Here is a 21,280-nt window from a genome sequence, read left to right on the forward strand (position 1 = left end):
TGTATTTAGAAAACCTCGTGTGTACATGCCTGTGGAGCCAGACATTTGCTCTCACCAAACCTGGACCCTGCTGTTTTAGCTGGGTTGGCCAGGCAAGCAGTCTATATCCCCAGCCTAGATACTTGAGCTGGCCTTCTGTGGCCCACATGGTGTTGTCCTGAGCCCCACAGGCAGGCCACACCACATGTACAGACACATATTAAAGCATCAATTTTAGAAACTGCAGCAACTGCAGCAGCCTGACTGTAAAGGCAGCACACACTGCCCAGCTGGCACTGCCCTGCCATCTAGCAAGCCCGTCTGTGGAGTGGGAAGTGTGCTTTCATCCAGGGGCACTCCACTGACAGTGACAAGCCTTCCGCCCAACCAACCCTCCTACCCTGCGCCCAACCAACCCTCCTACCCTGCGGGGCTTCATCAATGCTGCCAGATGGTCCATTATTCTTCGGGCAGGCACAATAGAAGGATGGCTGACAATCAGCAGACTTCACAATGATGACACATTGTTCACCAATTAATTTGCCAGGGCAGATTTTTTTTTTCAGTTGACAAATTATACTTAAGCCTTTCTAATACTTTAAAACCCACTCAGACACAGACACAAGGGTTACGAGATATTTGAGAAACACCTCCTAACATGAAAGGTACCAATTACTTTAAAAGCAGACAACTATGGAAGATATATCAGATTACCCAGGGTGATAGGGACTGCAAAGAAATACTCAAATCTGCCATTCTTAGTTCCAAGAGTTCAAGGTCAGCCTGTGCAACTAACTTACTAAGACCCAAGGTGTTTTTTGTTTGGTTGTTTTTATCCTTTAAAAAAACAAAAACCAAAAAGCTTGAAATTTAGAGCTGAGAAAATATGCCGGAAGCTGGGAAAGAATACCACCCCTTGTGTTGGCTGAACATCCTGCCCCTAAAGGGACATCAACTGTATGCATCTACTGCTTTCTTTGTGGCGAGGGAATTAGTGCAAAGCACTTTATACTCCAGCAGTCACATCACACATAGGCATTGTCTTCTTGTAAAAAGGTAGTTTGGTTATACCGCAGGCAGGATGACTTCTAGCCTAGTTTTTTCAGTAATTTCTTCAAGGAAAACTAGTTCAATCAGAGGAAAACAGCCATAGTTAAAGCTACTTAAGCTTAGACTTTTAAAACAAACAAAACCACATCGGCCTCCAGCAAATTCAATTTCCCCGTGGTATGGCAGCACACACTTCTGTCATCCCGTCACTCAGGAGGCGAAGACAGAACTGTGAAGTTTGAAGCTGCCCTTGTGCTACATAGTGCTTTTTAGGCCAGGCTGGGCTACAATGTCAAACAAATAACAACAAAACCCCAAATCTAACCAATAGCTTTTAATTCCTGGACAGGTTCATCCTCACTCTGAAAGCTGCATTGCACAAACTCATGCAATACTCTCTAACTGGCTGTCAGGCAATTCACAGCTAAATGACTATTTTTAGATAACACTGCAAGTTAATGTTAATTCATCGAATTTAAATACAAGGCAGCAATGTACAGTAGGCCGAGGCAGAGAGGAAGAGTATATGATGACTTCTGTCATTTGCAACCATTTGGCAGACAAAGCAACTATAATCCCCAGTGACCTGGTACCTTAGCAACCACTAGATCCATTAGTTCCTACGTATAGTACTATCAGTTTAGCAAGGTTTGCTGGAATAGCAAGTGCCAGAAGCAGGCAGGATGAAACCAGTTTACCTCTTTTAATGACCAGCCTACAAACTACTCTATTACCTAAACAATACTGTTTAAACCTAATGTATCCTCCTGGGGAAACACACTAAGAATGAATTTCCTATCAGGTTACCCAGTTACAAGAAACTGAAGTGTTGATTTTCATTTCAGCAGGTCAAGACAGTATAGTAATTACCGTTTTTTTTGTTTTTTTTTTTTTTTTTAGAATCTATACTGATTAATTTATACTGAATAGTGAGTGATACACTTCACCCAAGTTTAAAAAGGTGGTCCCATGAATATCCACTCATCAAAACCTTCATTGTGCTAGGCAATTCCCAGATCACTTTACTTTTAATAGATTCTGAAAGAACGTGGGCAATATACACACAATCAATTCATAAAATTTCACGTCTATTTCATGATAGAAGCCATCAAAGTAAAGCATGAGGAATAAAAACATTTTATCTGTGTATTCAGAATCACACACAAGTTACCTTTACAGTTCAATTTACTATATATAGAAATCATTTGGGTTTTATAATTTCAATTAAGTTTTGAACTGAGATTACAATATCATATAAAAAGATTTTACATTAATTATTCTTAAGCATTCCAAATTGAAATACATAGGTTACCTTTAGATTTATAGCAAACAGTCTTCAAATACAATACACTCTACGCTTACCTATCATTCACAGGTGAGATTTGCGACTCTGGACTGTTTTACACACAACCACTCTCCTATGCAGATGGCAGAATTGACAGGCTACAAAGCCCAAGCCCGTACAGTCACACCAAGGACTCAAGTTGTATCATCCTTTTAAAGTTTTGGCATTTCTGGACCACAACAACGCATAATACAAAGGAGGTAAGGAACACTTCCTCCTCCTTGTTAGTTCAAAGTTACATGGTAGCTTGGAATTTTGACTAAAACCCCTTATTACACCTTGGAAAAAAGTCCAAGGGCAACTAGATGACAATGGACTGGGGTTCTTAGTTCTTTTTCTAATTAATATAACCCATGATATTCAAGTGGGCAATAGTCAAATCAAAAATATTAAGCACCTACTGGTTTGAGATTGAAATTAGAGATTCATGATCAATTGCTTTCCACCTTGAAATCAAGGTGGAAACCCAGCTATTGAAGTGCATCCCAAACAATCCTATGTAGCACAGGTAGAATGTTCTGTCCATTGGCACCAAAGTGAAGTCACATTTCCTCTTGGGGACAGAACTTCCACTTGTGAACATAGAGTGAGGAAAAGTGACCCCTGTGAGTTGTCTCATTCCTACTGTGATTCTGAGACCTAGGATTAACACACTAGCAGTGAACAAAGCAAATTCCTGGCCAGAGTGTCAGGTTAGTGACGCTGACTCCCTCCCCACCACCAAGCTTTAGCTGCGAAAGAACTACTAAGCTGAACAAAAGGGAAATAACAGGAAACTAAAGGACCAGGTTCGAGGCAGTAAGGAAACCCCTCTGATTGGATGCCATTACAAGTGAGCAACTGAAGAAAGTGTGCTTCACCTCCCAAAGGCCTCTGCATGTCAACGTCTGTGCGAAGGGGCCTCGGGACTCTGGAAATAGACATAGCCCTTCTTTAAGGTCGGGGTTCTGCAGTCCTCTGCAGCCTCATTCCCCTCCCCACCAAGTTTTCAGTGTTTAATAAAATCTTCTCTATCGGCCAAAAGATTTGTGACTCAAAGGTTTACTAAAGTACTCTATGCATCCTATCTATACAGAAACACCTACCATTATTACAATTGCTTTATGCAGGATTAACATTTTTGGTGTTTTGTTTTGTTTTTTTGTTTTTGTTTTTTCGAGACAGGGTTTCTCTGTGTAGCTTTGCGCCTTTTCCTGGAACTCACTTGGTAGCCCAGGCTGGCCTCGAACTCACAGAGATCCGCCTGGCTCTGCCTCCCGAGTGCTGGGATTAAAGGCGTGCGCCACCACCGCCCGGCAACATTTTTGGTGTTAAAATTGTTAAACATCATGCTTACTGCACATCAACTCTCCATAATAAATCTCAACTTCACAATGATTTACCAAACACCTTTACTTAAATTACTAATTAAATAACTAAAAGTGTATTGAGCCAAACCGAACTTAAATGGGCTATAAAGAAAACTAACCCTCAGACCATACACACAACTACTTCAAAACTCCCTTTGCTAGCTAGCCCCTTTCCCAAAGTTTTAGCCTGAAAAAACAGTGAAATCTACACAAAGTTTTATTGCAATCATACAAGGGTTACATTAGGTCAAATACAACAAATACTATGATGCAATTTTACATTTATTAAACTACAGTTCAAAGCACAAATTTACACATTCTAAATACACTAAACGTATCTAATGAAGTCACACTGGTCTTCCACTCACATGTGATATATCTGGGTGAAAGCCATCAACTTTACAGGACTTTTAACAGGAACCCTTATTATAAAAACTGTGTACTTGTATGTAAACGATTGGATGGGGAACCCAATCAATGGGCTTCCATCTCCACCAAGTCATCCATTGTGTTGCATATTTTATTTTAAACGCTTAAGGGGTGGGTCAAACTGGTTTGTTTAAATCTGATACATTATCTAAATCCCCCATTATCCCGATGAATTATAGATGAAAGCTGATTTTGTCTGGTCCCCAAATAGCTATTACTATGAATTTGTTTCCAAGATAATTAACAGAGTAAAAGATTGATTGAATTTTTTTCCCCACACTGGAATGTAGACCAGACAAGCTTAACCTGCGACTTCAGATCTAAAGAAGCGTTAATGCCTGTTTAAGCTTCAGTGGAAAAGCTGTCTTCTTGGCTCAGCTGAATGCAAGAGGGTGCAAAGAAGAAGTTTTTCATCATTACGTCTGAAGTAATTCCAGCATCTTGCATCTCATACCTGTATTTAAGAAGAAAAAGGCAGAAGTTGGGATTTAAATATTACAAAACCACACAACGGAAACAGGTAACAACTAGTCTTCCACAGTCCCCCCCTAAAAGGTTATCTGTTTCTGGGACAGGGAGATGGCTGGTAAAGTGCTTGCCATGTAAACCTGATAATTAAGTTTAATCTCTGAAACCCCTGTTAGAAGGGGGGTCTGGGTGTCTGGAGGAGTAAGGTTAAGAGAACATTGGTTAAGAGTCCACACAGCTCTTGTGGACACTGGGGTCTGACTTCCTACACTTGTGCTCTTTCTTTCTTTCTTTCTCTCTTCCTTCCTCTCCTCCCTCTCTCCCTCTCTCCCTCCTCTCTCTCCTCTCTCTCTCTCTTTCTGAGACAAGGTCTCTTATACTGAGCCTAAAACTCAACAATTGGCTTAGAGTGGCCGTCCAGCCAGCTCCACAATCTACGCATTTCTGCCTCTTTCTTCTTACCCCTCCATTTCCCAACTCAGTTCTTCGAGCCCATGTGGCAGTCATCTCCTTAGCCCCAAGATTCATCTACCTTTAATGCAAAGGCTGAATACACATTAAGAAGGAACTATCAATGGGCATAATGGCACATGCCTTTAATTCCAGATGATCTTTAAACCTGACAGAGGCAGCTGTACCTCTGAATTCAAGGCCAGCCTTGTGTGAATAAATACTGAGTTCTAGGACAGCCAGGATTATGTAAGAGACCCTGTCTCAAACAAAACAAAAACAAGAAAAAGGAAACTATCACTTTTATCTGTAACAGTGTGAAATTTACATGAAATGTTCTTTTCAAATGATTCTTCTTTGTATTACTTCAAGTTTTGCATCTGTTTGTTACATAAGGTATTAGCAAATCCAAAACGTCACTTCCAATACCCTATCTGCTTTTTTTTTTTTTTTTTGGTTTTTCGAGACAGGGTTTCTCTGTGTAGCCTTGTGCCTTTCCTGGAACTCACTCTGTAGACCAGGCTGGCCTCGAACTCACAGAGATCCGCCTGGCTCTGCCTCCCGAGTGCTGGGATTAAAGGCGGGCGCCACCACCACCCGGCCCTATCTGCTTTTAAATAAAATAAAATCACCTTACCAATCACTGAATGACATCATGTAATAAATAGCTGGCCTCTGAAAATCATTAAAAGCAGATGGTTCATGGAAAGAATCTGCTCCCATGTTATCAAAGATAAGCCAATCTCCCACATTCAGCTCAGGAAGAAGGCAGCTTTCTACAATTTGATCAAGCTCATCACAGGATGGACCCCAAAGGCTGCTTGTAAACAGAGGCTCATCTTCCTTGTATTTCTGTAGAAAAAGAAAATTTATCAAATTCTTTCAGGTACTGAATCTGCAGGTGAATAAAAAGCAATTTCAGTTTCTCAGATCTCATACATCTATGGGAGATTAAGGGTCAGGTATACGTCTCAATTGTTACTATGAACTTCACAATAAGGAAATAAACTGAAGAGAACAGAATGTGAATCCTACAAAAACACTCCAAACATGGTAAACAGGCGAGGTTTAAGGAGGCGGGATTCCTGGTGACTGAATCTAGGATAGGCAAATGGCCTGAGCTGGACTGATGCACTGCATTAAAAACTTGTTTAAAAAAATTACAATTTATTCCTTCGTGTATGGTGTCTGTGTGCGCGTGCGTGCTTGTGCGTGTGCACTCAGGAGTGAGTGTAAGGCTGAAGGACAGAGGACAAACTGCACCCATCAGGCCACGGGCCCCATGGCCTAGCGCCTTTACCCACTAAGCCATCTCAGCTGCTCATTTTTGTTTTTTTGCACTATCAAAGACGTTTTGGAAAAACAAATGAACAAACTTGCCTTGTGAACCTCTGGAATGGTATTTAAGTCCTCAGAAAGTTTACTCGCAAAAGAACCATAAACACCATCATTCACGTAATACACGAAGGCTGGCTCACCACTCCCGTTTTTGTCTACTGAAATCAAACAGTGAAGAGGGACATGAGAACGACAACGACACATGAGCACACCTCACTCACCACACAGCACCCTACTCACTAACCCGAGTGCACGAGGCCCACCGTCGTGCACACCTCACTCACCACACAGCACCCTACTCACTAACCCGAGTGCACGAGGCCCACCGTCGTGCACACCTCACTCACCACACAGCACCCTACTCACTAACCCGAGTGCACGAGGCCCACCGTCGTGCACACCTCACTCACCACACAGCATCCTACTCACTAAGCCCGAGTGCACGAGGCCCACCGTCGTGGTCCGTGTCAGCAATCCCAGCATCCCCCACAGAGAATACTTAGCTACACAGACTTCCTGGTCAGCCTGAGCTTCCAGAGAGTAAGTTCTGGTTTCCAAATAAATTAAAAAAAGTCAAACCCAGAGGGCTGGCGAGATGGTGCAGCAGCTGAGAGCATATGCTGCTGCTTGGTTTTCCAGAGGACCCCAAGTTCAACTTCTATTACCCTTGAAAAGCCACCACAACTGGCTATCACTCCAGCTCCAGGGGATCCCACACCTCTGGCATCTTAGGCACCTATGCTCACTTTAGCAAACACACACACAAACCACACATGCACACACAGGCGGGTAAAAATCTTAACAAAAACCATTCAAAACAAAAACTAGTCAAGTACCCATCCATCAAGTCCAAATCTGACACCACCAATATTAGAACAGACCATGAGAATACTCCAAAACCCTGGCGTGAACCCAACCAAACCAAACAAACCTACCCTTCAAAAATGTCAGGAAAAAATACAAAAGAGCCAGGCAGTGGTGGCGCACGCCTTTAATCCCAGCACTCAGGAGACAGAGGCAGGCGAATCTCTGAGTTCAGACCAGCCTGGTCTACAAAGTTGAGTTCCAGGATAGGCTCCAAAAGCTACACAAAGAAACCCTATCTCAAACAAACAAACAAACAAACAAAACAAACCCTGAAATCTAACAAAGACAAAAGAAAAAACAGTAAAGAATAGCAGTCAGGAAGTCAATTTTTCCCTAGTGGAAAAAACAAAATAAAACAGGTCTTATGAATGTAAACTGTATTTCTACAATGACTCAGGGCAGTTCTGTTGGTTTGACATGAGGGCGGGTTTAAAGAACACTCAGATTCCCCATCGGAGACATGATGGTGGCAACAGGCGTTTAGGGTAAGAATCACACGGTCAAAGTTGCATCTGAAACATGAGATAAAAACTTTGTAACTTACCTCCAGAGGAAAATTTATTATTTTCAACAACTTTCTTAGCAATAATATTAACTGCAAGTGTAAACGCAGAAGATACATAGTAGCTTCCAGGTTCTGAAATTATCTGAATGCCAGATCCTTCAGGGAAGTAAATATCCAACAGAGGACTGATAACATGATTAACCTGTGGGTTTTAAATTACAGATTGAAGTTTCAATACTGGATCATGGAAGTCTAGGTTGACTAGCTATTAACTAAAGTTACCAAAGACAACCAAACAATTCCAATTACAGAACAACAAACCCAGCTACTTAGCAGGTGTCTTCGATTAGGCAAGCTTTTACATCAGCTTTTGTAGTAATAATCACAATAGCAATAATTTAAAAAAGCCACATCAATTCTAATTCTGTGTCTGACTGGTGGTAAAGGAGTAAAATTTCAATTCACAGCTTCTAGACACTGCAGAATGAAGGCAGGAGTGATGTGCATCTTGCTATTACAGCCATGAAGTTGGGAGTTCACGTGACATCTAATATATAAAACACAACTCAAACAATACTTCTTGTGGGCTATGGGGGTAGCTCAGTGGTAGAACACTTGTGTAGCTTGTGTGAGACTGAATTTGATGCTTAGCATATCAATAAATCAGTAAGCAAAGGGAGTGCCTACTCTGTGATATGATAGGGCCCTTATTATTTGAAATGTTAAAGTAATTTAAGTTAGGTCTAATTTCCTGTTTGTTTTCTTATAAATTATAAGACAAGTGTTACAACAGGATTTAGTTTGTGTTAGCATAAAAATTCTGGTCTATGTACCTACCAATTATGTAGCAAAGAAAGACTATCATCCCAATTTGGCCACCCCTGAAAAAACTTACCTCTTCCAACTGAATTTCAGTTCCTGTGAAGCCTCCACCGATGTCTAACATGTTCATTGTAAAGCCAAATTCTCCCTAAGGAAAAAAAAAAACAACTTCATGCTTCAAAATTGTAATACATACAAATATAAAATTAATCCCAGCATACAAATATAAAATTAGTAAACAAAAAACCCTTCTTCCTAGGTAGGTAAATATTTCTGAACTTCAGTGATACCAATAATTACTTCTGTTTCCTTAACTTTTCAAAACTTTGTTTTGTTTTTCAGACGAGCTAACCCTAACCCTAACTTTATGTAGACTGGCCTCAAACTGATCCTCTTGCTCCGGCCTCCTGAGTACAGGTTACTAGCAGATTTCTGCTACCAAACTCAGCTTCATTGGTTCTTACTAACAGGAACAGAGTAAATGTTACATACATTTTTTTTTGCCTCCTCATCCTTGTTTGTTTTCTCTCTTAAGACATTCATTAAATTTCTACTTCAATCTCTTGTCCACTTAAAATACAACATTATTGTGTGTCACCCTCAAGCTTCCTAGTAATAAAATCAGGAAGCCAAGTGTGGTGGTACATGCATTTAATCCGAGAGGCACAGGCAGGCAGATATGAGGCCAGTCTGGTCAACAGAGCAAGTTGGTCCACAGAGGACAGCCAGGATTACACAGAGAAACCCTGTCTCAATAATAATAATAATAACAACAACAACAATAATAAAAAGTATGAAGGACTGGAGAAATGGATCAATGGTTAAGAGAGAGCATCTGCTATTCTTATGGAGGACCTGGGTTCAGTTCCCAGCTTAAAGCATCCTTAGCATTAGTTCCAGGGGCTCCAACAACACCACATTCTCATCTCCATGGGCACCACGCATAAGCATGGTGCATGTATATATATACACACACACACACACACACACACAAGCAAAACACATACATAAAGCCTAAAAATTTTTAAAAGTTGTGTGTGTTGTACTAACTTTAAACAGTAATTCATACTAGTTGAAAATGATTCTGAAATAACACCCTAGTTTAAAGTAAAAGAATTAGAGAACTTACAGCCATGTCAAACACACACCGAGCATCAGATAGAGCATGCACATATACTTGATATTCTTTGCAAGCACTTGAAACATGAAATCTGAAAGAAATAAAATAGTAATAATTTAAAGCAGCGTGGCTTTGTGGCACTTTCTGTAGTTCCTTTCAATTATCTATCACTCAGTATAATGACACTATTGAGTGCATTTCTTAATTTTATCAAATATTTGATGCAAGGCTATAGAATCTACCCAATATAATGATGCAATTTTTGGACAATACTGTAAGTCTATAAGCAAAAGTCAGGTGTCCGTGACTGTGCTGGCTAGTTTTGTTTTTGTTTGCTTTAACTTGACACAAACTAGTTACCTAGGAATGGGGAAACTCAAGTGAGGAATCGCCTCCATCAGATTGGCAATGTGTGTACGTTGTCTGTGGGGCACAGGGGCACATTCTAAGCCCACTATGAATAATGCCACTTATATGGATAGTATAAGAAGACAAGCAGAGTGAGCCAGGAAGCATTCCTCTGTGGTCTCTGCTTCAGTTCCTGCATCTAGGCTCCCGTCTTAAGTTCCTACCTTGGCTTTCCCTGATTGACCAGTAAGGCAAATAAACCTTTCCTCCCCAGCTGCTTATCATAGCACAGAAAGCTAACACAGAACAATCATACTTTGCTATGGAATAATCCTGTTGTGTACTTTGGTGATGTATTGTGTTCTCAATATATTGTGTATGCTAATAAAGTTTAATCTGAGGATCAGAGGAAAAAGCCAGCCACCATAATAAACAGAGCTTAGGCAATGGTAGCACACGCCATTAATCCTATCACTCGGGAGGCAGAGATCCAAGTGGATCTCTGTGAGTTCAAGGCCACATTGAGAACAGACCTAGGTGTGGTGGTACATACCTTTAATCCCAGCACTAATCATAAAGGACAGACAAATAGGAAGTGACAGAGCTGGGCAGGAAGAGGAAGTGATGCAGCTGGATGGAGAGAGGAAATGAGATGGCAGAGCAGAAAGGCACATAGGCGTGGGTATACAGGAAGTAGGTCTCTTTGGAGACTGAGGTGTTGGTGAGGTGAGGTTGTCTGTGGCTTGTCCTATTCCTCTGATCTCTCAGTTTTTCACCCCAATGTCTGGCTCTGGGTTTTTATTAATAAGATCGTTTATCAATTCACCTTACAGTGTACTGTAAAGATGTGTTGCTCTCATTAGTCTAATAAAGAACTAACTGGCCAAGAGCTAGGCAGGAAGAGGTTAGGTGGAAGAAGAACCAGACTAAGAGAACACTGGGATGAAGAAGGGGCAGATCACCAGGAGGTGCAGAGATAGATAAGAAATATGGGTTAATTTAAGATATCAGAGTTAGGTAGTAACAAGCCTAAGCGATTGGCTGAGCATTTATAATTAGTAAGTCTCTGTGTAGTTATTTGGGAGCCATGGATATGTATATGGAAAGTAACAAGCACCAATCGAATGACATTAAACTCCTTCATTTGAATACTGAATCACCTGACTTAGTTTTAGACTAGCTGGGCTAGAGAGTGAGACTCTGTCCTAAACAAACTACCTACCTGAATCTTGGTCTCCTCATATTAAACAAAAAACAACAACAAAAAGATGAAGCCCATAGTTTTGTTTTTTAGAGACAAGGTCTTTTGTAGATGCTGGGATTGTAGGCACCACCATACCTGGCTTCAAAGTCTGACTTATTGCAGTGCCAATGAAGGATTGAGAGAAAAAAAAAAATCATTAGAAATAGAAACAAAATGAAACCTACAACTTATAGGCTGAATGCCATTTTAACAAGTATTAGAATTGGGAGCAAATTCCTCCCATTTAAATTAAAAGGTGATTTAGCTGGTGGTACATTCATCAACAGTTCCAGCATTTGGGAAATTAAAGCAGAATCTCAGGCTCAGTCCAAACAGAGCTACATTGTAAGACTGCTTCAAAACACTGAAAGAAAATCAGTAAGAGAAGATGGTGTAGAGATGGGATGTGGTGCAGTAATGAAGCAAAGGCTTGAGTCCAACGCCTCACATAGCAAAACCCAAGCCAACAGGTTTCATCACCCTGTGCTAGCATGTCGCTTTACTAGGAGGAAGGAGATAGATAACCTCACTGAACAGTATAGAAAAGACATGTTTAGCCGGGCAGTGTGGTGCACACCTTTAATCCCAGCACTCATGGGGCAGAGGCAGGCAGAGCTTGCCGAGTTTGAGGACAGCCCAGTCTACATAGCTGCATTAGCTAGCTAGCTCCAAGACGACATAGAAAGATTCTGTCTAAAAAAGCAAAAAAAAAAACAAAAAAACCCAGACATCTTTATTCTTTTCTGTACTAAAAAAAATATTATAAATACTCACTTCACCCCAATTATTTGGACATCAAGTTCCTTGGCACATTCCAAAAGATGCCTACAGTTCTTCAGTGTAGTGCCGAACTTCATGTTACCATCTTCACCTCCAATATTATCCTCTGTTGCAATATGTAGTAAGACCCTAAGAGAAGGGGAAGATGATTGGGGCAGAGTTGGTTTACATCATCATCAGCATATGTGAAGCCTGAAGATTGTAGGAAGTATGTTGATTATGTTGCCAGTGTTCGCAAATCCAGCGATGGATGAATCAAGTGAACCTAATGAAAAACAATCCTGTATAGAGAAAAAACTAGCAATTAGGGCCTAAGGCATGACGCTTGCACGGATGGGATTTTGGAAAATGCAGCAAAGTTAAAACTCTGTTGTAGCAGCAAGATTGTCAGTTGGGCTCTGTAATAAAAGATGACATTACTTCCAAATGAAGTCCATCAGTCCATGAATCCACCAAAAAGACTAAATTGAACAGCAATGCCATCAATGCCTTTCAATAAAAATAGTAGGGTTTTTTTTTTAATTACTAAAATTCCCAGATTGTTCTAGCTAGGTAATCTTTACCAAATCTCTCAAATCCTAAGTTTCTAATGGGAAAAACTAACGTTTTGGTCATTGCATGCATATCAACACCATCCCTGACTCATGTCTAGTGATTTTTTTTTTTTTTTTTTTTGGTTTTTCGAGACAGGGTTTCTCTGTGTAGCTTTGCGCCTTTCCTGGAACTCACTTGGTAGTCCAGGCTGGCCTCGAACTCACAGAGATCCGCCTGGCTCTGCCTCCCGAGTGCTGGGATTAAAGGCATGCGCCACCACCGCCCGGCTGATTTCTTTTTAAACTACTAACAACTAAGATAAGATGATTTATACTGACTAAACAGTATCAGGAGTTAAGTAATGATCAGCTGCTAAAAAGCTACAAATGCATAAATGCTGTTTAAAACTCCTTATAGTTAGACTCAATTATCAAATAATGCCCACTAAGCCAAAGCTTGTCTTCTGGAGATCACAGGGCATATCTTTTTTCAGAAAATAACTGTTTCTCTATAACTTTTCTCCAAAGGTTTTCAAGGTAATAAATGCCTGAACACCACTAAAGTCACCAAGTTAGACCAGTGGTTCTCAGCCTTCTTCATGTTATAGTGACCCCCAACTATAAAATTAATTTCATTGCTTCTTCATAACTGTAACTTTACTACTGTTATGAACCATACGCAAATATCTGTGTCTTCCAATAGTCTTAGGTGACATCTGTGAAAGGGCTGTGTGACACCCTCCAAAGGGGTTGAGACTCGAAGATTGAGAATCTAAGCTTTTAGGAGCACACATGCTATGACCTTAATTTGATGATCATACCAAATTTTCTTCCATGAGCTAATAAGACAAATCTCAGAACGCTTTATGTATCTCGTCCATAAAAAGGATCAAAAGTAGGCAGAAAAGAAAATGCTGTTAGCATTTTTCATAAATTCTAATAAGGTTATTCTACAATACAGATCACTGGCTCTGCCATTAAAGCTCCCCCCTTCTCTAGGGGGACAAACTCTAATACTAATTAGCAACAGTATTTTCAAGTTGGGTATATACTTACTTGGCATTTGGGTGATTCCTTGCAATTTTCTTTAATTCAATTTCATTGTCACATGTCATGATATTTACTCCAACTTTCGCTGCATACTTTATCTGAGACACCTGCTTACAAGGACTTGTGTAAATGATGTTTTCTGGAGATACACCCAATTCTTGGACTAGGGCCATTTCATTCTGTAACAGATTTAACACTGTCATTTAACAGTAAAGTTTTAATTGCTTTTGAGTACCTTATCCTCTTTCCCTGCAAATGCTGAGGACTGAAATCAGAACCACTTACATTCTAGACAGTTCCATATATTAGTTATTTTTGGTTAAACCAATATAATGTCACAGAATTCTCATTTTGGTAATGCTTCCCTACCCTGTGTTTAAAAAAAACAAACAGGATCAGTGAGATAGCTCAGCACGTCACCCAAGTTTGATTACCCAAGTTCAATCCCCTGAACCCACATGGTAGAACAAAAGAACAAATCCCCCATGAGTTGTCCTGGCTCCACAGGTGCACCATGGGACTTGCAAACTCCCACATGCAAATTTAAATTTAAAAACAAAATTATTTAAAGTGTGCGTGTGCTCATGGAGAGTAGAAGTGTCCACAGAAGACAGATACACTGGATCCCCTGGAAAAAGGTAGTTGTGGGCTGCTGGGTATAGGTATTAGGAATCAAATTCAGGTCTCTTCTGCAAAAGCAGTATGTACTATTAACCGTCATCCCCAGTCCCACAAAAAGCTTTTTAACAAGAGCAATCTCATAGTTTACGAACATTTACTGTAGTCAGAACAGGACTGGGGATGTAGTTCAGTTGCTACAAAGTGTTTGCTTAATTAACATGTTTGAAGTCCTGAATCTGATCCACAGAACCATATAAATTGGGTGTGGTGGCCCATACCTGTCCCTAGCATCTGGGAGGTAGAGGCAAGAGGAGCAGAAATTCAAAGCCATCTTCAGCTACATAGGGAATTTTAAGATGAGCTTGAACTACAGATCCTGTTTCAAAAGAAAAGTACCAAGAGAGAAAAGAGAAGAAGACAAGCTAAGAACGAAGACATTTTGTTTTGAGACAGGGTTCCACACACCCCAGGTTGGCTCAGACTCACTGTGCCACTCAGATTAGCCTTGAAAATGCATCTCTCTAAACAATGCTGGGATTAAAGGACTCAAACATCACAGCCAGCTATAAAGAACACTGCTACTCTTGCAGAAAACCTAGGTTTGATTCCCAGCATTCACTATTTACATGGAAGCTTACACCTTCCACAGCTCTAGTTCTAGGGGGATCTAACACCCACTCTGGTCTCTGTGGATACCAGGCAAGCAATGTGACACATACATACATACAGGTTAAAAAAAAAAAAAAAAAATCACATAAAATAAAAAAAATAAATCTTTCTTAAAAATTTCTTGATTAAGAACGAAGTTTCTCCAAAGTCATCACAGTGTAACATCCCTTTCATCAATACACCTGAAAAATAACTATTGTCTAATGTCCATGGTGGATTTGGTGGTTTGAAAGAAAATGGCCCCCAAAGGGAGTAGATTGGGAGGTGTGGCCTTGTTGAAGGAAGTGTGTCGCTGTATAGGCAAGCTTTGAGGTCTCATATATGCTCGAGCCATGCCCAGTCAGACAATCTGCTTCCTGTTGCCTTCTGATCAAGATATAGCCAGCACCATGTCTGCCTGCATGATGTCATGTCATGTGCCGTCATGGTGATAATGGACGGAACCTCTGAAGCTATAAGTTGCCACCACAACTAAATGTTTTCCTTATAAGAGTTGCCGTGGTCATGGTGTCTCTTCACAGCAATAGAAACCCTAAGACACTGGATTACATTTAAATAGTTATTTAAAAACCCACACAAACTTTTTGCATTTGTTCTACTGGTGAGTGTAGCGAGGAGTTAGTATTTTAAATCCTGCTGTTAGTAGAAGAGAAATACTTACTTTGCTGGAACAAGCAAACCCAGTTCCGAGAGCCGCCAGGATCTCGAGCACAGCTGGGGTGGAGTTGCACTTCACTGTGTAAAAGGGCTTTATCTGAGCCACCAGACTCTGCCACTGGCTGTGCTTCTTCACGATCTTCCCAAGGTCCCCCACAAAGAAAGCATTTTTTCCTGTCTGTTAATGATAATGAAAAAGAAAAAGGGTTTAAAAAAGAAAACCATTGAAAAGATACATGGGAAAGATACATGCGCTTAATTAAGTAGTCATGGGTGGAATTTCCACTAAATACTCCATGACTATAACGGTCAAATAGAATGGATGGAAGTTGTATTTCTATCTGACCTGAGAAAAGCAAGTAACTAACGTCATCAGGATTGAACTAAGAGTTTTCTAACAATATGGTGTCAACAGCTTTTGTTTTCAGGAGTTTCTAGCATCATCCAGTGCTACTTCCTCTCAAGAACCTGATGACAAGGTAGAGAAAAAAGTGAATTTTGGTAGGAGACTTGGTCATATTTGTGAGGGCACTTTTTTTGGTCTCTTGGTTTTTCAAGACAGGGTTTCTCTATGTTAACAGCCCTGGCTGTCCTGGAACTCACTCTGTGGCCCAGGCTGTCCTTGAACTAACTCAGAGATCCGCCAGGCTCTGCCTCCTGAGTGCAGGGATTAAAGGCGTGCACCACCACCACCCCGCCCAGCCAGTACTTTTACTGAAAACTAGAGTAACGTTAGAACTCTTCAAACTTGGAGAACACAAGAAATCAATCTTTCACAAAGAAACAAAAACTTTGCCATACTATTCACATAAATAAATGGAAACAATCACACAACAAAATGAAAACAAATGACTTAAAGTATTAATACAGAGGGTTCTGGGGCAGTTTCCTTGGAGAGTAGACAGTAAACGAGAACAAGTGATCAAATATGAAAATAAAGCTGCAAACGTTAACTGGACCAAGTCATTTTATTAGATCAATGCCTGAGAAACATAACCAACAACCTGCTTTCAAGTTTGGAAAGATGTCTGCACACTTACCAGGGTATGTTCATAAACATAGTTATCAATAACATTTCCAAGGTTTGTTCCTTCATCCAACAGGCCAACGGAGTAGTTTGCATCGTCAATAAATCCTTTCATCTCAGCCGTATTCCACAAAGCCGAAAGTCATAAACCAGGAAAAACAAGAGACGGGCCACCAAGCCTATGTCTGGGTCCTTAGAATATGCAACAAACTGTCAAAATAGAAGTTAGATCAAAGTCTGCATTTATTTCAATACGTAAAACATGATGCATTGAGTCATTAAACACTTCCAGAAACACTGGACTTTTAACACTGTTTCACAAGTAAATTCAATGAAGTTAGGGAGATGGTTTAGTCAGTAATGTTCCCTCTATGTAAGCACTAGGACCTGAATTCCTATCTCCAGCACCCACATTGAACTGTCAGGTGTGATTAGATGCAAGTAATCCTAAATCTGGGGAGCCAGTCAATCTAGCTAATGGATGAGCTTGGTAAGAAAGCTTATCTCAGAGTAAAATGGAGCCAGGTGGAGGTGACACACACCTTTAATCCCAGCACTAGGGAGACAGAGGTAGGTAGTTCTCTGTGAGTTTGAGGACAGCCTTGTCTACAGAGTGAGTTCCAGGACAGGCTCTAAAGCTACAAACAGAGAGAGAGAAAAAGAGAGAGAGGAGAGAGAGAGAGAGAGAGAGAGAGAGAGAGAGAGAATGGGCAGTGCCTAAGATACCCAGTGTTGATATCTGATCTACATAGTCACACATGTCTACACGCACAAAAAGGCCAGGTATACAGGCATATAATCCCAGCACTTGTGAGGTGGAGACAGGAGGGATCAAGAGTTCAAGGATAGCCTTGGCCACTTAAATAAATCCCTATCTCCCACATTACCACATAATTAGATGCAGATAAAAAATTAAAAGTTCGCCGGGCGGTGGTGGCGCACGCCTTTAATCCCAGCACTCGGGAGGCAGTGCCAGGCGGATCTCTGTGAGTTCGAGGCCAGCCTGGTCTCCAAAGCGAGTTCCAGGAAAGGCGCAAAGCTACACAGAGAAACCCTGTCTCGAAAAACCAAAAAAAAAAAAAAAAAAAAAATTAAAAAAATTAAAAAATTAAAAGTTCAATATAACTTATTAAAAAGGCAATCCCATACATGTCCTATGACTTAACACTGTAAACTAAGTATAGATACTTGTAGCCATACTGAGTTCCAATACAGCCAAAGCTGACCCTGTCTCAAATAAACAAACAAAAAAATAAGTACAGATGCTTATATTCTTTTTTTTTGGGGGGGAGGGGTTCAAGACAGGGTTTCTCTGTGTAGCTTTGCGCCTTTCCTGGGACTCACTTGGTAGCCCAGGCCAGATACTTATATTCTAATAAAATTCTAGACAGTTGGGCTTGGTAGCTCATGCTAGTAATCCCAGCACTGGGGCACTTGGAAAGCCAAGGCAAGAAAGATTACCGTGTTTTAGGCTATCCAAAACTGTACAAAATGAGACTCTGCTTCACACAAACTTGTAAAACACACACACACACACACACACACTCTCTCTCTCTCTCTCTCTCACTCACAGGGTAGGTAAAATGGTACTCTTACAGCAATGTAGGTCACTTACAAGGTTGTGACTTGGTGAAATGATTTGAATAGGCACCAACCCCGCTGGCTTCGAGTGATGTCATTTAGTAACTTCTCAAACAGTAGTTGTAACATGCCCCAGCATTTGAGAGGTGACAGCAGCAGGATCCTAAGTTCAAGTTCTTCCTCAACCACATAAGGAGTGAAGCCAGCCTAGGAGACCCTTGTCTAAATAAAACAGACAACACACACAACTGTGTGTGTATGCACATGCATGCATGCACAAGTAAGTGCTCTCTAAAACTGAACTGTCCAAAATGCAAAACTAAGTCATAGATGGCTGTGTGGTGGTACACCCCTATACTATCAGCTCTTGGGAACCCGAGGCAGGGAGCATTCCTGCTAGTCTGAGGCCAGGTATGAGCTAGCTAGCCCGAGATACATAGCAAGATGCTTTTTATTTTCATAAAACAAAACAGGCAATTGATATAGGCCAGGTACTGTAAATGAACTTTGTTTTATTTATAGTCTAGCTGGCCCCAATTTTCAAAGGGTCTTCAGGACAAATCCTCTTCTGACTCAATCAATCAAATAAACCTTCACTCTTCCTCTGGGTTCAGGAAAATACTTCTCTGGGGTTGCATACCCTGACATAATAGCTGGAACTTCCTTGCTGAATTTCACGGTCCTTGGGTTACCTCAGGAAACGACAGCATCAACATGGTAGACTACTAATGGACACAGAGCAGCTGCCTCACCGAAACTGCCTTGCTTCCTTCCCACTGCTCCAGCTCCCTGCCTACCTTCTCATAGTGGCACTCCCATCCACATAGCCCTTTGCACAGAGAAGGAATCTAAGTGCCTGCTGTCTAGACTCTCCACTCCACTTTGCTGATGTAAGGGCGATGGCCTGCTTCCTGCTGGCACTGACAACCATATCCAGATAAGAATTCAACAGGAAGTGGTCTGAAGACCACTGTCCAAGGCATCACTAACCACAATTAACTAATGACAGTGTTTAAGAAATCTGCCTACCCAAGAATACGGAGAACTCAGCTAATGACCTATGCAACAACCCTTGCCAACTCCTAAGAGACTGGCCTAGCTATGACAGATCGGCAGCGGAAGGTTCATGGGTTTGAAGTCTCTATGGCTCTGAATGAAGCTGAAGTGAAGATTTTCATGCAATGGATAGAATTTCCTTTGTCTTTTGTTACAAATTTAAAAGCATCATGCCTTGCATAATATAACCATTTGGTGAGCATTTGGGATCCGTTTTAGTCCTTCATACAACAGACATTAAAACCCGAGACAAAACAACACAGACATGGACAGCCTTTCTCAGGTGCTCGGTTCCTTCTGCCACTCCCCGACCCCATCGCCCTGTTTTAGATATCACCTTGGGTGACAGCCTGAACATAGACTCCATTCAACGGCTCTTAAGCAGTGTCCGCTTTTTTGACTACATCAAAACCAACACAATATCAATAAGCTGTAGAATTAGTGAAATTTCATGAAACACAATAACATCCAGTTTAAACCTGGAAGGCACTAGCATTCATTTCCAAGACAACTACATTTGGTTCAATAAATAAGTCTCTTGCTATGATAGAGACTAAAAACTAAGGATGGCTTTCTTTTATTAAGAGTTTAGTTTAAATGTATAGGACGCAGTGGAGAGAAATCACTGCCTAGACATTCTCCAAGTGACGCTACACTAGAGCCGAAATAAACCTCCCTTGAGACTGGACAGTTCAGGCTAAGGATGAACATTGTTTGAAGCAGTATAACTCCAGCTAGAACATCAATTTTAGGGATATGATCAACCAGGCACTACGAGCAATAGAATGAAAGTTACTCCATCAAAAAGATGAATGTTAAGGTAAACATTAGAAAGAGTAAGGGCAAGGAACTTCCAATTAAATTTTCACCACCTGATTGTCAAACAGTCAGCTTTATTTAATAGCCTCTCCCAAACACACACATGTTCAGGCGAGGGCTGTCTGCCTAAGACTGTTAGAAAGATGGTGTGTTTGCACACACCCTTAATCCTGGCACTCAGGAGGCAGAGGCAACCTGATCTTGTGAGTTCAAGGGCAGCATAATCTACCCAGGGAGACCCTGTCTCTATAAAGTAAAAAAAAAATTCTGATTACCATATACCCAAAACCACAAAAACAAATGTAAATGTGGTACTGATGTTATTTGATTTCCTTACACTGAGAACCACAATAAAATAACTAAGATCAATACTATAAAGAAGCTTTCATGTATTTATCTTCATTTCTGAGATTCCCACAAACTACGAGTCCAGAGAGTCCAGACCAGAGTCTCAGGGACATGTGGACAATGAACTCCATATTAGAAGAGTTCTAGCGGGGGTGGGGTGGGGTGTGTGTGCACACCTTTAATCCCAGCACTTGGGAGGCAGGGGCAGGCAGATCTCTGGGTTCAAGGTCTACAGAGCAAGTTCTACGACAGCCAAGGTTATACAGAGAAACCATGTCTCCAAAAACAAAAATGAAAAATAAATAAAAAGTTCTGATTTTTTGTTTTTGCAGTCTGGGCTCAAACTCTGCCTTCCATATCCCTAGCCATATTGGAAGGTCTTAAACTAAGTGCATGGCAACACAACCAAGTCTCTGTGTAATTATGAAGTCCACCTCCCAGAGCTTGCAGTGTAGCTCAGTTTCTAAAGTCCAGCCTAGTAAGCACCAAACTTTGGTTTGATTCCCCAGCACAACACAAAGCAGGTATGCTGACTCGCCTATAAGCCTAGCACTGGTGGGGCCAAGGCTGGGGGACCAGAAGCTTAAGCTCTTCCTCAGTTTACGTGAGTTCAAGACCAGACTTGGCTGCATGAAACCAGTCACAACAAAAAACTAACAAAAGCAAATCTATCTTCTCCAATCTTAAAAGACTGTTAGAAGGCCGACTCTGCAGCCTTATCACACAAGTAAGTGACAAACTCAGCTACCAATTACTATTAAATTACATGCTAGGTCCAGAAAAACTGGAAGAATATGCCACAGGAGACCAACTTTCTAAAATACTC

General features: G+C 40.9%; 1 protein-coding gene across 3 annotated transcripts in view; it reads right to left on the minus strand.

Annotated features, from left to right (window-relative positions):
- Positions 1–2,025: 2,025 nt before the first annotated feature.
- Azin1 (antizyme inhibitor 1) overlaps positions 2,026–21,280 on the minus strand; it is a 33,318-nt gene continuing 14,063 nt past the window's right edge. The window contains exons 3-13 of one of the 3 annotated variants that reach the window (XM_052747647.1): positions 18,266–18,453; positions 16,664–16,860; positions 15,628–15,801; positions 13,683–13,855; positions 12,088–12,222; positions 9,732–9,813; positions 8,676–8,750; positions 7,820–7,982; positions 6,451–6,566; positions 5,708–5,922; positions 2,026–4,606 (exon numbers count right to left, since the gene is read on the minus strand). In XM_052747647.1, the coding sequence (XP_052603607.1) occupies positions 4,495–4,606; positions 5,708–5,922; positions 6,451–6,566; positions 7,820–7,982; positions 8,676–8,750; positions 9,732–9,813; positions 12,088–12,222; positions 13,683–13,855; positions 15,628–15,801; positions 16,664–16,765 (1,347 nt within the window). In that variant the 5' untranslated portion in view covers positions 16,766–16,860; positions 18,266–18,453 and the 3' untranslated portion in view covers positions 2,026–4,494. The remainder of the gene's footprint in view (positions 4,607–5,707; positions 5,923–6,450; positions 6,567–7,819; positions 7,983–8,675; positions 8,751–9,731; positions 9,814–12,087; positions 12,223–13,682; positions 13,856–15,627; positions 15,802–16,663; positions 16,861–18,265; positions 18,454–21,280) is intronic. The other 2 variants (XM_052747648.1, XM_052747646.1) reach the window with 2 other exon arrangements.

Source organism: Peromyscus californicus, unplaced genomic scaffold (assembly GCF_007827085.1).
Source record: "Peromyscus californicus insignis strain IS unplaced genomic scaffold, ASM782708v3 Scaffold_20__1_contigs__length_68692818, whole genome shotgun sequence".
Classification (NCBI taxonomy): domain Eukaryota; kingdom Metazoa; phylum Chordata; class Mammalia; order Rodentia; family Cricetidae; genus Peromyscus; species Peromyscus californicus.